This window comes from Taudactylus pleione, unplaced genomic scaffold, assembly GCF_031769625.1.
Source record: "Taudactylus pleione unplaced genomic scaffold, aTauple2 ptg000278l, whole genome shotgun sequence".
NCBI lineage: Eukaryota > Metazoa > Chordata > Amphibia > Anura > Myobatrachidae > Taudactylus > Taudactylus pleione.
In genome coordinates this window covers 1,994,153-2,006,774 of record NW_028284680.1, presented here as the reverse complement: position 1 = coordinate 2,006,774, position 12,622 = coordinate 1,994,153, and the positions used below count along the sequence as shown (strand labels likewise).

At 49.6% G+C, this 12,622-nt stretch overlaps 1 protein-coding gene across 2 annotated transcripts in view; it reads left to right on the top strand.

Annotated features, from left to right (window-relative positions):
- GLB1L2 (galactosidase beta 1 like 2) overlaps nt 1–12,622 on the top strand; it is a 155,731-nt gene that overhangs the window by 132,036 nt on the left and 11,073 nt on the right. For both annotated transcript variants that reach the window (XM_088481831.1, XM_088481830.1), the window contains one exon: nt 1,071–1,187. In XM_088481831.1, the coding sequence (XP_088337957.1) occupies nt 1,071–1,187 (117 nt within the window). The remainder of the gene's footprint in view (nt 1–1,070; nt 1,188–12,622) is intronic.

The window sequence follows — 12,622 nt, the reverse complement described above, 5'->3', positions numbered from 1 at the left end:
CAGACGCAGCCCCCACAGGTGTTTATACCGGATGTGATGCTGGTGGATTCGGCCACCGTTGTGCTGCTGTAGCCTATGGGGTACACTAACCGGGAGAGGGTTCTGCGGCAATGGGCACTGCACACACACATTAGACCTCGCATGCGCAGTCTCGAGAGAGGGTTGAAGAGACCGCTGATGTGATCCTATCAGAGCCCCTGTACCTGCGGGTGCTAATTAATACTTTCCGCACTATGGCCCTGATTCAGAGCCGGACGCTCTGACCAGAGTGCTCTCTCTGAATCAGGGCCCACCTCCATAATTATGGAGCGTCCTCCTGGACGCTCGTATAGCTGTGGGTCACCACCCACAGCCTATACGAGCGTGCAGGATGATGGTCGCGATGATCTTGACCATCGCTACCATCGCCAGTGCGACCAGAAGCCTGCGGTTGAGTTTCTCAACTGCAAGGCCCGGAGTGATTTTGACTCTATCAGAGCCAAAATCACTCCCACTGACATCACTAGTGATGTCAGTGGGGCCGGCTTCTGACGGTAGGCGTTCCCTTGGGAACGCATCCGTCTGGCAGGCACGCCCACCAAAGGGGGCGTGCTGTCAATCAATATCGACAGCACGCCCCCTTTGATCAGACACTACGAGCGAAGGAAAGTCCTTCGCTCGTCGCGTCTCGCGCATGCGCACGACGGAGCTCCCTCCGTCGTGCGCATGCGCAGTGCACACCATCGACCCACTTGCGAGCGGACAGCCGCTCGCGAGTGGGTCTGAATCAGGCCCTATATCTTGTCCACATTGCATTGAGTAAGCGATTATTGATAAATGGGCACCATAGTGAGAATGAAAACACAAATGGACTAAATGCCGACTTAGACCAGTTCTAGGCGGCTCATCCAATAGGAATGACCTAAGAGTAAAATGACTTCTCTATCCTACACTATAATCTCCTGCACTGATACAGCAGTCTGCCTCCTGTTATACTTCTCCTCTGATAGGTGCAGAAGATAACAGGTATAAAAGTGCATCCATTCCACCCTCTGATAGTTCTCCTAACGCTGCTTTGTGATATGTTGCAGGGCTGGAAGAAAGGCGTGGTGTTTGTGAATTGGAAGAACTTGGGTCGGTACTGGGAAATAGGACCCCAAGAGACCCTTTACGTACCAGGGACCTGGTTATGGCCAGGGTCAAATGAAGTGAGTCCATGTTATGTCTGTCTCTCTCTCTCGTCAGTTAGCGATTCTCATCCTCACCTCACCAATCTCTCTCTCTCTCTCTCATCAGTTAGCGATTCTCATCCTCACCTCTCTCTCTCTCTCTCTCTCTCTCTCATCAGTTCGCGATTCTCATCCTCACCTCTCTCTCTCTCTCTCTCTCTCTCTCTCTCTCATCAGTTAGCGATTCTCATCCTCACCTCACCTCTCTCTCTCTCTCTCTCTCTCTCTCTCTCATCAGTTAGCGATTCTCATCCTCACCTCACCTCTCTCTCTCTCTCATCAGTTAGCGATTCTCATCCTCACCTCACCTCACCTCTCTCTCTCTCTCTCTCATCAGTTAGCGATTCTCATCCTCACCTCACCTCTCTCTCTCTCTCTCTCTCTCATCAGTTAGCGATTCTCATCCTCACCTCACCTCTCTCTCTCTCTCATCAGTTAGCGATTCTCATCCTCACCTCACCTCTCTCTCTCTCTCTCATCAGTTAGCGATTCTCATCCTCACCTAACTGCTCTCTCTCTCTCATCAGTTAGCGATTCTCATCCTCACCTAACCGCTCTCTCGTCAGTTAGCGATTCTCATCCTCACGTAACCGCGCTCTATTAGTTAGCGATTCTCATCCTCACCTCACCTCTCTCTCTCTCGTCAGTTAGCGATTCTCATCCTCACGTAACCGCTCTCTGTCAGTTAGCGATTCTCATCCTCACCTAACCGCTCTCTCTCTCTCATCAGTTAGCGATTCTCATCCTCACCTAACCGCTCTCTCTCATCAGTTAGCGATTCTCATCCTCACCTAACCGCTCTCTCGCCAGTTAGCGATTCTCATCCTCACCTCACCGCTCTCTCTCTCTCTCGTCAGTTAGCGATTCTCATCCTCACCTCACCAATCTCTCTCTCTCTCTCTCTCTCTCTCTCTCTCTCTCTCTCATCAGTTAGCGATTCTCATCCTCACCTCACCTCTCTCTCTCTCGTCAGTTAGCGATTCTCATCCTCACCTCACCGCTCTCTCTCTCTCTCGTCAGTTAGCGATTCTCATCCTCACCTCACCAATCTCTCTCTCTCTCTCTCTCTCATCAGTTAGCGATTCTCATCCTCACCTCACCTCTCTCTCTCTCTCTCATCAGTTAGCGATTCTCATCCTCACCTCACCTCTCTCTCTCTCTCTCTCTCTCTCTCATCAGTTAGCGATTCTCATCCTCACATCACCTCTCTCTCTCTCTCTCTCTCTCTCTCATCAGTTAGCGATTCTCATCCTCACCTCACCTCTCTCTCTCTCTCATCAGTTAGCGATTCTCATCCTCACCTCACCTCTCTCTCTCTCTCTCATCAGTTAGCGATTCTCATCCTCACCTCACCTCTCTCTCTCTCTCTCTCTCTCATCAGTTAGCGATTCTCATCCTCACCTCACCTCTCTCTCTCTCTCTCATCAGTTAGCGATTCTCATCCTCACCTAACCGCTCTCTCTCTCTCATCAGTTAGCGATTCTCATCCTCACCTAACCGCTCGCGCTCTCTCTCGTCAGTTAGCGATTCTCATCCTCACGTAACCGCGCTCTATTAGTTAGCGATTCTCATCCTCACCTCACCTCTCTCTCTCTCGTCAGTTAGCGATTCTCATCCTCACCTCACCGCTCTCTCTCTCTCTCGTCAGTTAGCGATTCTCATCCTCACGTAACCGCTCTCTCTCTCTCATCAGTTAGCGATTCTCATCCTCACCTAACCGCTCTCTGTCAGTTAGCGATTCTCATCCTCACCTAACCGCTCTCTCTCTCTCATCAGTTAGCGATTCTCATCCTCACCTCACCTCTCTCTCTCTCTAGTCAGTTAGCGATTCTCATCCTCACCTAACCGCTCTCTCTCTCTCATCAGTTAGCGATTCTCATCCTCACCTCACCTCTCTCTCTCTCTCTCTCTAGTCAGTTAGCGATTCTCATCCTCACCTAACCGCTCTCTCTCTCTCATCAGTTAGCGATTCTCATCCTCACCTAACCGCTCGCGCTCTCTCTCGTCAGTTAGCGATTCTCATCCTCACGTAACCGCTCTCTCTCTCTCATCAGTTAGCGATTCTCATCCTCACCTAACCGCTCTCTGTCAGTTAGCGATTCTCATCCTCACCTAACCGCTCTCTCTCTCTCATCAGTTAGCGATTCTCATCCTCACCTAACCGCTCTCTCTCATCAGTTAGCGATTCTCATCCTCACCTAACCGCTCTCTCTCGCCAGTTAGCGATTCTCATCCTCACCTAACTGCTCTCTCTCGTCATTTAGCGATTCTCATCCTCACCTAACTGCTCTCTCTCTAGTCAGTTAGCGATTATCACCTAATTGCTCTCTCTCTCTAGTCAGTTAGCGATTCTCATCCTCACCTAACCGCTCTCTCTCTAGTCAGTTAGCGATTATCACCTAATTGCTCTCTCTCTCTAGTCAGTTAGCGATTCTCATCCTCACCTAACTGCTCTCTCTCTAGTCAGTTAGCGATTATCACCTAATTGCTCTCTCTCTCTAGTCAGTTAGCGATTCTCATCCTCACCTAACCGCTCTCTCTCACCAGTTAGCGATTCTCATCCTCACCTAACCGCTCTCTCTCTCTCATCAGTTAGCGATTCTCATCCTCACCTAACCGCTCGCGCTCTCTCTCGTCAGTTAGCGATTCTCATCCTCACGTAACCGCGCTCTATTAGTTAGCGATTCTCATCCTCACCTCACCTCTCTCTCTCTCGTCAGTTAGCGATTCTCATCCTCACCTCACCGCTCTCTCTCTCTCTCGTCAGTTAGCGATTCTCATCCTCACGTAACCGCTCTCTCTCTCTCATCAGTTAGCGATTCTCATCCTCACCTAACCGCTCTCTGTCAGTTAGCGATTCTCATCCTCACCTAACCGCTCTCTCTCTCTCATCAGTTAGCGATTCTCATCCTCACCTCACCTCTCTCTCTCTCTCTCTCTCTAGTCAGTTAGCGATTCTCATCCTCACCTAACCGCTCTCTCTCATCAGTTAGCGATTCTCATCCTCACCTAACCGCTCTCTCTCTCTCATCAGTTAGCGATTCTCATCCTCACCTAACCGCTCGCGCTCTCTCTCGTCAGTTAGCGATTCTCATCCTCACGTAACCGCTCTCTCTCTCTCATCAGTTAGCGAATCTCATCCTCACCTAACCGCTCTCTCTCATCAGTTAGCGATTCTCATCCTCACCTAACCGCTCTCTCTCGCCAGTTAGCGATTCTCATCCTCACCTAACTGCTCTCTCTCGTCATTTAGCGATTCTCATCCTCACCTAACCGCTCTCTGTCAGTTAGCGATTCTCATCCTCACCTAACTGCTCTCTCTCTAGTCAGTTAGCGATTATCACCTAATTGCTCTCTCTCTCTCATCAGTTAGCGATTCTCATCCTCACCTAACCGCTCTCTGTCAGTTAGCGATTCTCATCCTCACCTAACTGCTCTCTCTCTCATCAGTTAGCGATTCTCATCCTCACGTAACCGCGCTCTATTAGTTAGCGATTCTCATCCTCACCTCACCTCTCTCTCTCTCGTCAGTTAGCGATTCTCATCCTCACCTCACCGCTCTCTCTCTCTCTCTCTCGTCAGTTAGCGATTCTCATCCTCACGTAACCGCTCTCTCTCTCTCATCAGTTAGCGATTCTCATCCTCACCTAACCGCTCTCTGTCAGTTAGCGATTCTCATCCTCACCTAACCGCTCTCTCTCTCTCATCAGTTAGCGATTCTCATCCTCACCTAACCGCTCTCTCTCATCAGTTAGCGATTCTCATCCTCACCTAACCGCTCTCTCTCGTCAGTTAGCGATTCTCATCCTCACCTACCCGCTCTCTGTCAGTTAGCGATTCTCATCCTCACCTAACTGCTCTCTCTCTAGTCAGTTAGCGATTATCACCTAATTGCTCTCTCTCTCTCGTCAGTTAGCGATTCTCATCCTCACCTCACCAATCTCTCTCTCATCAGTTAGCGATTCTCATCCTCACCTCACCAATCTCTCTCTCATCAGTTAGCGATTCTCATCCTCACCTCACCAATCTCTCTCTCGTCAGTTAGCGATTCTCATCCTCACCTAACTCCTCTGTCTCTCATCAGTTAGCGATCCTCATCCTCACCTCACCTCTCTCTCTCTCGTCAGTTAGCGATTCTCATCCTCACCTCACCTCTCTCTCTCTCGTCAGTTAGCGATTCTCATCCTCACGTAACCGCTCTCTCTCTCTCTCTCATCAGTTAGCGATTCTCATCCTCACCTAACTGATCGCGCTCTCTCTCGTCAGTTAGCGATTCTCATCCTCACCTAACCGCTCTCTCTCTCTCATCAGTTAGCGATCCTCATCCTCACCTCACCTCTCTCTCGTCAGTTAGCGATTCTCATCCTCACCTCACCTCTCTCTCTCTCATCAGTTAGCGATTCTCATCCTCACCTCACCTCTCTCTCTCTCATCAGTTAGCGATTCTCATCCTCACCTCACCTCTCTCTCTCTCATCAGTTAGCGATTCTCATCCTCACCTAACCGCTCTCTCTCTCTCATCAGTTAGCGATTCTCATCCTCAGGTAACCGCTCTCTCTCTCGCCAGTTAGCGATTCTCATCCTCACCTAACTGCTCTCTCTCTCGTCAGTTAGCGATTCTCATCCTCACCTAACTGCTCTCTCTCTCGTCATTTAGCGATCCTCATCCTCACCTAACCTCTCTCTCGTCAATTAGCGATTCTCATCCTCAGCTAACCGTGCTCTCTCTCTCTCTCTCTCTCTCTCATCAGTTAGCGATTCTCATCCTCACCTCACCTCTCTCTCTCTCTCATCAGTTAGCGATTCTCATCCTCACATCACCTCTCTCTCTCTCTCTCTCTCATCAGTTAGCGATTCTCATCCTCACCTCACCTCTCTCTCTCTCTCTCATCAGTTAGCGATTCTCATCCTCACCTCACCTCTCTCTCTCTCTCTCTCTATCTCTCTCATCAGTTAGCGATTCTCATCCTCACCTCACCTCTCTCTCTCTCTCTCATCAGTTAGCGATTCTCATCCTCACCTCACCTCTCTCTCTCTCTCTAGTCAGTTAGCGATTCTCATCCTCACCTAACCGCTCTCTCTCATCAGTTAGCGATTCTCATCCTCACCTAACCGCTCTCTCTCTCTCATCAGTTAGCGATTCTCATCCTCACCTAACCGCTCGCGCTCTCTCTCGTCAGTTAGCGATTCTCATCCTCACGTAACCGCGCTCTATTAGTTAGCGATTCTCATCCTCACCTCACCTCTCTCTCTCTCGTCAGTTAGCGATTCTCATCCTCACCTCACCGCTCTCTCTCTCTCTCGTCAGTTAGCGATTCTCATCCTCACGTAACCGCTCTCTCTCTCTCATCAGTTAGCGATTCTCATCCTCACCTAACCGCTCTCTGTCAGTTAGCGATTCTCATCCTCACCTAACCGCTCTCTCTCTCTCATCAGTTAGCGATTCTCATCCTCACCTCACCTCTCTCTCTCTCTCTCTAGTCAGTTAGCGATTCTCATCCTCACCTAACCGCTCTCTCTCTCTCATCAGTTAGCGATTCTCATCCTCACCTCACCTCTCTCTCTCTCTCTCTCTCTAGTCAGTTAGCGATTCTCATCCTCACCTAACCGCTCTCTCTCATCAGTTAGCGATTCTCATCCTCACCTAACCGCTCTCTCTCTCTCATCAGTTAGCGATTCTCATCCTCACCTAACCGCTCTCTCTCTCTCATCAGTTAGCGATTCTCATCCTCACCTAACCGCTCTCTCTCATCAGTTAGCGATTCTCATCCTCACCTAACCGCTCTCTCTCGCCAGTTAGCGATTCTCATCCTCACCTAACTGCTCTCTCTCGTCATTTAGCGATTCTCATCCTCACCTAACCGCTCTCTGTCAGTTAGCGATTCTCATCCTCACCTAACTGCTCTCTCTCTAGTCAGTTAGCGACTATCACCTAATTGCTCTCTCTCTCTAGTCAGTTAGCGATTCTCATCCTCACCTAACCGCTCTCTCTCACCAGTTAGCGATTCTCATCCTCACCTAACCGCTCTCTCTCTCTCATCAGTTAGCGATTCTCATCCTCACCTAACCGCTCGCGCTCTCTCTCGTCAGTTAGCGATTCTCATCCTCACGTAACCGCGCTCTATTAGTTAGCGATTCTCATCCTCACCTCACCTCTCTCTCTCTCGTCAGTTAGCGATTCTCATCCTCACCTCACCGCTCTCTCTCTCTCTCGTCAGTTAGCGATTCTCATCCTCACGTAACCGCTCTCTCTCTCTCATCAGTTAGCGATTCTCATCCTCACCTAACCGCTCTCTGTCAGTTAGCGATTCTCATCCTCACCTAACCGCTCTCTCTCTCTCATCAGTTAGCGATTCTCATCCTCACCTCACCTCTCTCTCTCTCTCTCTAGTCAGTTAGCGATTCTCATCCTCACCTAACCGCTCTCTGTCAGTTAGCGATTCTCATCCTCACCTAACCGCTCTCTCTCTCTCTCATCAGTTAGCGATTCTCATCCTCACCTCACCTCTCTCTCTCTCTCTCTAGTCAGTTAGCGATTCTCATCCTCACCTAACCGCTCTCTCTCATCAGTTAGCGATTCTCATCCTCACCTAACCGCTCTCTCTCTCTCATCAGTTAGCGATTCTCATCCTCACCTAACCGCTCGCGCTCTCTCTCGTCAGTTAGCGATTCTCATCCTCACGTAACCGCTCTCTCTCTCTCATCAGTTAGCGAATCTCATCCTCACCTAACCGCTCTCTCTCATCAGTTAGCGATTCTCATCCTCGCCTAACCGCTCTCTCTCGCCAGTTAGCGATTCTCATCCTCACCTAACTGCTCTCTCTCGTCATTTAGCGATTCTCATCCTCACCTAACCGCTCTCTGTCAGTTAGCGATTCTCATCCTCACCTAACTGCTCTCTCTCTAGTCAGTTAGCGATTATCACCTAATTGCTCTCTCTCTCTCATCAGTTAGCGATTCTCATCCTCACCTAACCGCTCTCTGTCAGTTAGCGATTCTCATCCTCACCTAACTGCTCTCTCTCTAGTCAGTTAGCGATTATCACCTAATTGCTCTCTCTCTCTCATCAGTTAGCGATTCTCATCCTCACGTAACCGCGCTCTATTAGTTAGCGATTCTCATCCTCACCTCACCTCTCTCTCTCTCGTCAGTTAGCGATTCTCATCCTCACCTCACCGCTCTCTCTCTCTCTCTCTCGTCAGTTAGCGATTCTCATCCTCACGTAACCGCTCTCTCTCTCTCATCAGTTAGCGATTCTCATCCTCACCTAACCGCTCTCTGTCAGTTAGCGATTCTCATCCTCACCTAACCGCTCTCTCTCTCTCATCAGTTAGCGATTCTCATCCTCACCTAACCGCTCTCTCTCATCAGTTAGCGATTCTCATCCTCACCTAACCGCTCTCTCTCGTCAGTTAGCGATTCTCATCCTCACCTACCCGCTCTCTGTCAGTTAGCGATTGTCATCCTCACCTAACTGCTCTCTCTCTAGTTAGTTAGCGATTATCACCTAATTGCTCTCTCTCTCTCGTCAGTTAGCGATTCTCATCCTCACCTCACCAATCTCTCTCTCATCAGTTAGCGATTCTCATCCTCACCTCACCAATCTCTCTCTCATCAGTTAGCGATTCTCATCCTCACCTCACCAATCTCTCTCTCGTCAGTTAGCGATTCTCATCCTCACGTAACCGCGCTCTATTAGTTAGCGATTCTCATCCTCACCTCACCTCTCTCTCTCGTCAGTTAGCGATTCTCATCCTCACCTCACCTCTCTCTCTCTCGTCAGTTAGCGATTCTCATCCTCACGTAACCGCTCTCTCCCTCTCTCTCATCAGTTAGCGATTCTCATCCTCACCTAACTGATCGCGCTCTCTCTCGTCAGTTAGCGATTCTCATCCTCACCTAACCGCTCTCTCTCTCTCATCAGTTAGCGATCCTCATCCTCACCTCACCTCTCTCTCGTCAGTTAGCGATTCTCATCCTCACCTCACCTCTCTCTCTCTCATCAGTTAGCGATTCTCATCCTCACCTCACCTCTCTCTCTCTCATCAGTTAGCGATTCTCATCCTCACCTCACCTCTCTCTCTCTCATCAGTTAGCGATTCTCATCCTCACCTAACCGCTCTCTCTCTCTCATCAGTTAGCGATTCTCATCCTCAGCTAACCGCTCTCTCTCTCGCCAGTTAGCGATTCTCATCCTCACCTAACTGCTCTCTCTCTCGTCAGTTAGCGATTCTCATCCTCACCTAACTGCTCTCTCTCTCGTCATTTAGCGATCCTCATCCTCACCTAACCTCTCTCTCGTCAATTAGCGATTCTCATCCTCAGCTAACCGTGCTCTCTCTCTCTCTCTCTCTCTCTCTCTCATCAGTTAGCGATTCTCATCCTCACCTAACCGCTCTCTCTCTAGTCAGTTAGCGATTATCACCTAATTGCTCTCTCTCTCTCATCAGTTAGCGATTCTCATCCTCACCTAACCGCTCTCTCTCGTCAGTTAGCGATTCTCATCCTCACCTCACCGCTCTCTCTCGTCAGTTAGCGATTCTCATCCTCACCTCACCGCTCTCTCTCGTCAGTTAGCGATTCTCATCCTCACGTAACCGCTCTCTCTCTCTCATCAGTTAGCGATTCTCATCCTCACCTAACCGCTCGCGCTCTCTCTCGTCAGTTAGCGATTCTCATCCTCACCTAACCGCTCGCGCTTTCTCTCGTCAGTTAGCGATTCTCATCCTCACCTAACCGCTCTCTCTCTCTCATCAGTTAGCGATTCTCATCTTCACCTCACCAATCTCTCTCTCTCGTCAGTTAGCGATTCTCATCCTCACCTCACTGCTCTCTCTCGTCCGTTAGCGATTCTCCTCCTCACGTAACCGCTCTCTCTTTCTCGTCACTTAGCGATCCTCACCTAACCTCTCTCTCTCTCTCGTTACTTAGCGATTCCAATCCTCACCTAACCGCTCGCGCTCTCTCTCTCTCGTCAGTTAGCGAATCTCATCCTCACCTAACTGCTCTCTCTCTCATCAGTTAGCGAATCTCACCTAATTGCTCTCTCTCTCTCGTCAGTTAGCGTTTCTCATCCTCGCCTAACTGCTCTCTCTCTCATCAGTTAGCGATTCTCATCCTCACCTAACCGCTCTCTCTCTCTCATCAGTTAGCGATTCTCATCCTCAGCTAACCGCTCTCTCTCTCGTCAGTTAGCGATTCTCATCTTCACCTCACCAATCTCTCTCTCTCGTCAGTTAGCGATTCTCATCCTCAGCTAACTGCTCTCTCTCTCGTCAGTTAGCGATTCTCATCCTCAGCTAACCGCTCTCTCTCTAGTCAGTTAGCGATTCTCATCTTCACCTCACCAATCTCTCTCTCGTCAGTTAGCGATTCTCATCCTCACCTCACCTCTCTCTCTCTCTCATCAGTTAGCGATTCTCATCCTCAGCTAACCGCTCTCTCTCTCGTCAGTTAGCGATTCTCATCTTCACCTCACCTCTCTCTCTCTCTCATCAGTTAGCGATTCTCATCCTCACCTCACCTCTCTCTCTCTCTCATCAGTTAGCGATTCTCATCCTCACCTAACCGCTCTCTGTCTCTCATCAGTTAGCGATTCTCATCCTCAGCTAACCGCTCTCTCTGTCTCATCAGTTAGCGATTCTCATCTTCACCTCACCTCTCTCTCTCATCAGTTAGCGATTCTCATCCTCAGCTAACCGCTCTCTCTCTCTCGTCAGTTAGCGATTCTCATCTTCACCTCACCAATCTCTCTCTCGTCAGTTAGCGATTCTCATCCTCACCTCACCTCTCTCTCTCTCTCATCAGTTAGCGATTCTCATCCTTAGCTAACCGCTCTCTCTCTCTCGTCAGTTAGCGATTCTCATCCTCAGCTAACCGCTCTCTCTCTCATCAGTTAGCGATTCTCATCCTCAGCTAACCGCTCTCTCTCTCTCGTCAGTTAGCGATTCTAATACTCACCTAACTGCTCTCTCTCTCGTCAGTTAGCGATTCTCATCCTCACCTAACCACTCTCTCTCTCTCATCAGTTAGCGATTCTCATCCTCAGCTAACCGCTCTCTCTCTCATCAGTTAGCGATTCTCATCCTCAGCTAACCGCTCTCTCTCTCTCGTCAGTTAGCGATTCTAATACTCACCTAACTGCTCTCTCTCTCGTCAGTTAGCGATTCTCATCCTCACCTAACCGCTCTCTCTCTCTCATCAGTTAACGATTCTCATCCTCACCTAACTGCTCTCTCTCTCGTCAGTTAGCGATTCTCATCCTCACCTAACCGCTCTCTCTCTCGTCAGTTAGCGATTCTCATCTTCACCTCACCAATCTCTCTCTCGTCAGTTAGCGATTCTCATCCTCACCTCACCTCTCTCTCTCATCAGTTAGCGATTCTCATCCTCAGCTAACCGCTCTCTCTCTCTCGTCAGTTAGCGATTGTCATCCTCAGCTAACCGATCTCTCTCTCGTCAGTTAGCGATTCTCATCTTCACCTCACCTCTCTCTCTCTCTCATCAGTTAGCGATTCTCATCCTCACCTAACCGCTCTCTGTCTCTCATCAGTTAGCGATTCTTATCCTCACCTAACCGCTCTCTGTCTCTCATCAGTTAGCGATTCTCATCCTCAGCTAACCGCTCTCTCTCTCGTCAGTTAGCGATTCTCATCTTCACCTCACCTCTGTCTCTCTCTCATCAGTTAGCGATTCTCATCCTCAGCTAACCGCGCTCTCTCTCTCGTCAGTTAGCGATTCTCATCTTCACCTCACCAATCTCTCTCTCGTCAGTTAGCGATTCTCATCCTCACCTCACCTCTCTCTCTCTCTCTCTCATCAGTTAGCGATTCTCATCCTCAGCTAACCGCTCTCTCTCTCATCAGTTAGCGATTCTCATCCTCAGCTAACCGCTCTCTCTCTCTCGTCAGTTAGCGATTCTAATACTCACCTAACTGCTCTCTCTCTCTCATCAGTTAGCGATTCTCATCCTCAGCTAACCGCTCTCTCTCTCGTCAGTTAGCGATTCTCATCCTCACCTAACCGCTCTCTCTCTCTCTCATCAGTTAGCGATTCTCATCCTCAGCTAACCGCTCTCTCTCTCTCGTCAGTTAGCGATTCTCATCCTCACCTCACCTCTCTCTCTCTCTCATCAGTTAGCGATTCTCATCCTCAGCTAACCGCTCTCTCTCTCTCGTCAGTTAGCGATTCTCATCCTCACCTAACCGCTCTCTCTCTCTCATCAGTTAGCGATTCTCATCCTCACCTAACCGCTCTCTCTCTCGTCAGTTAGCGATTCTCATCCTCACCTAACCGCTCTCTCTCTCTCATCAGTTAGCGATTCTCATCCTCACCTAACCGCTCTCTCTCTCTCTCATCAGTTAGCGATTCTCATCCTCAGCTATCCGCTCTCTCTCTCTCATCAGTTAGCGATT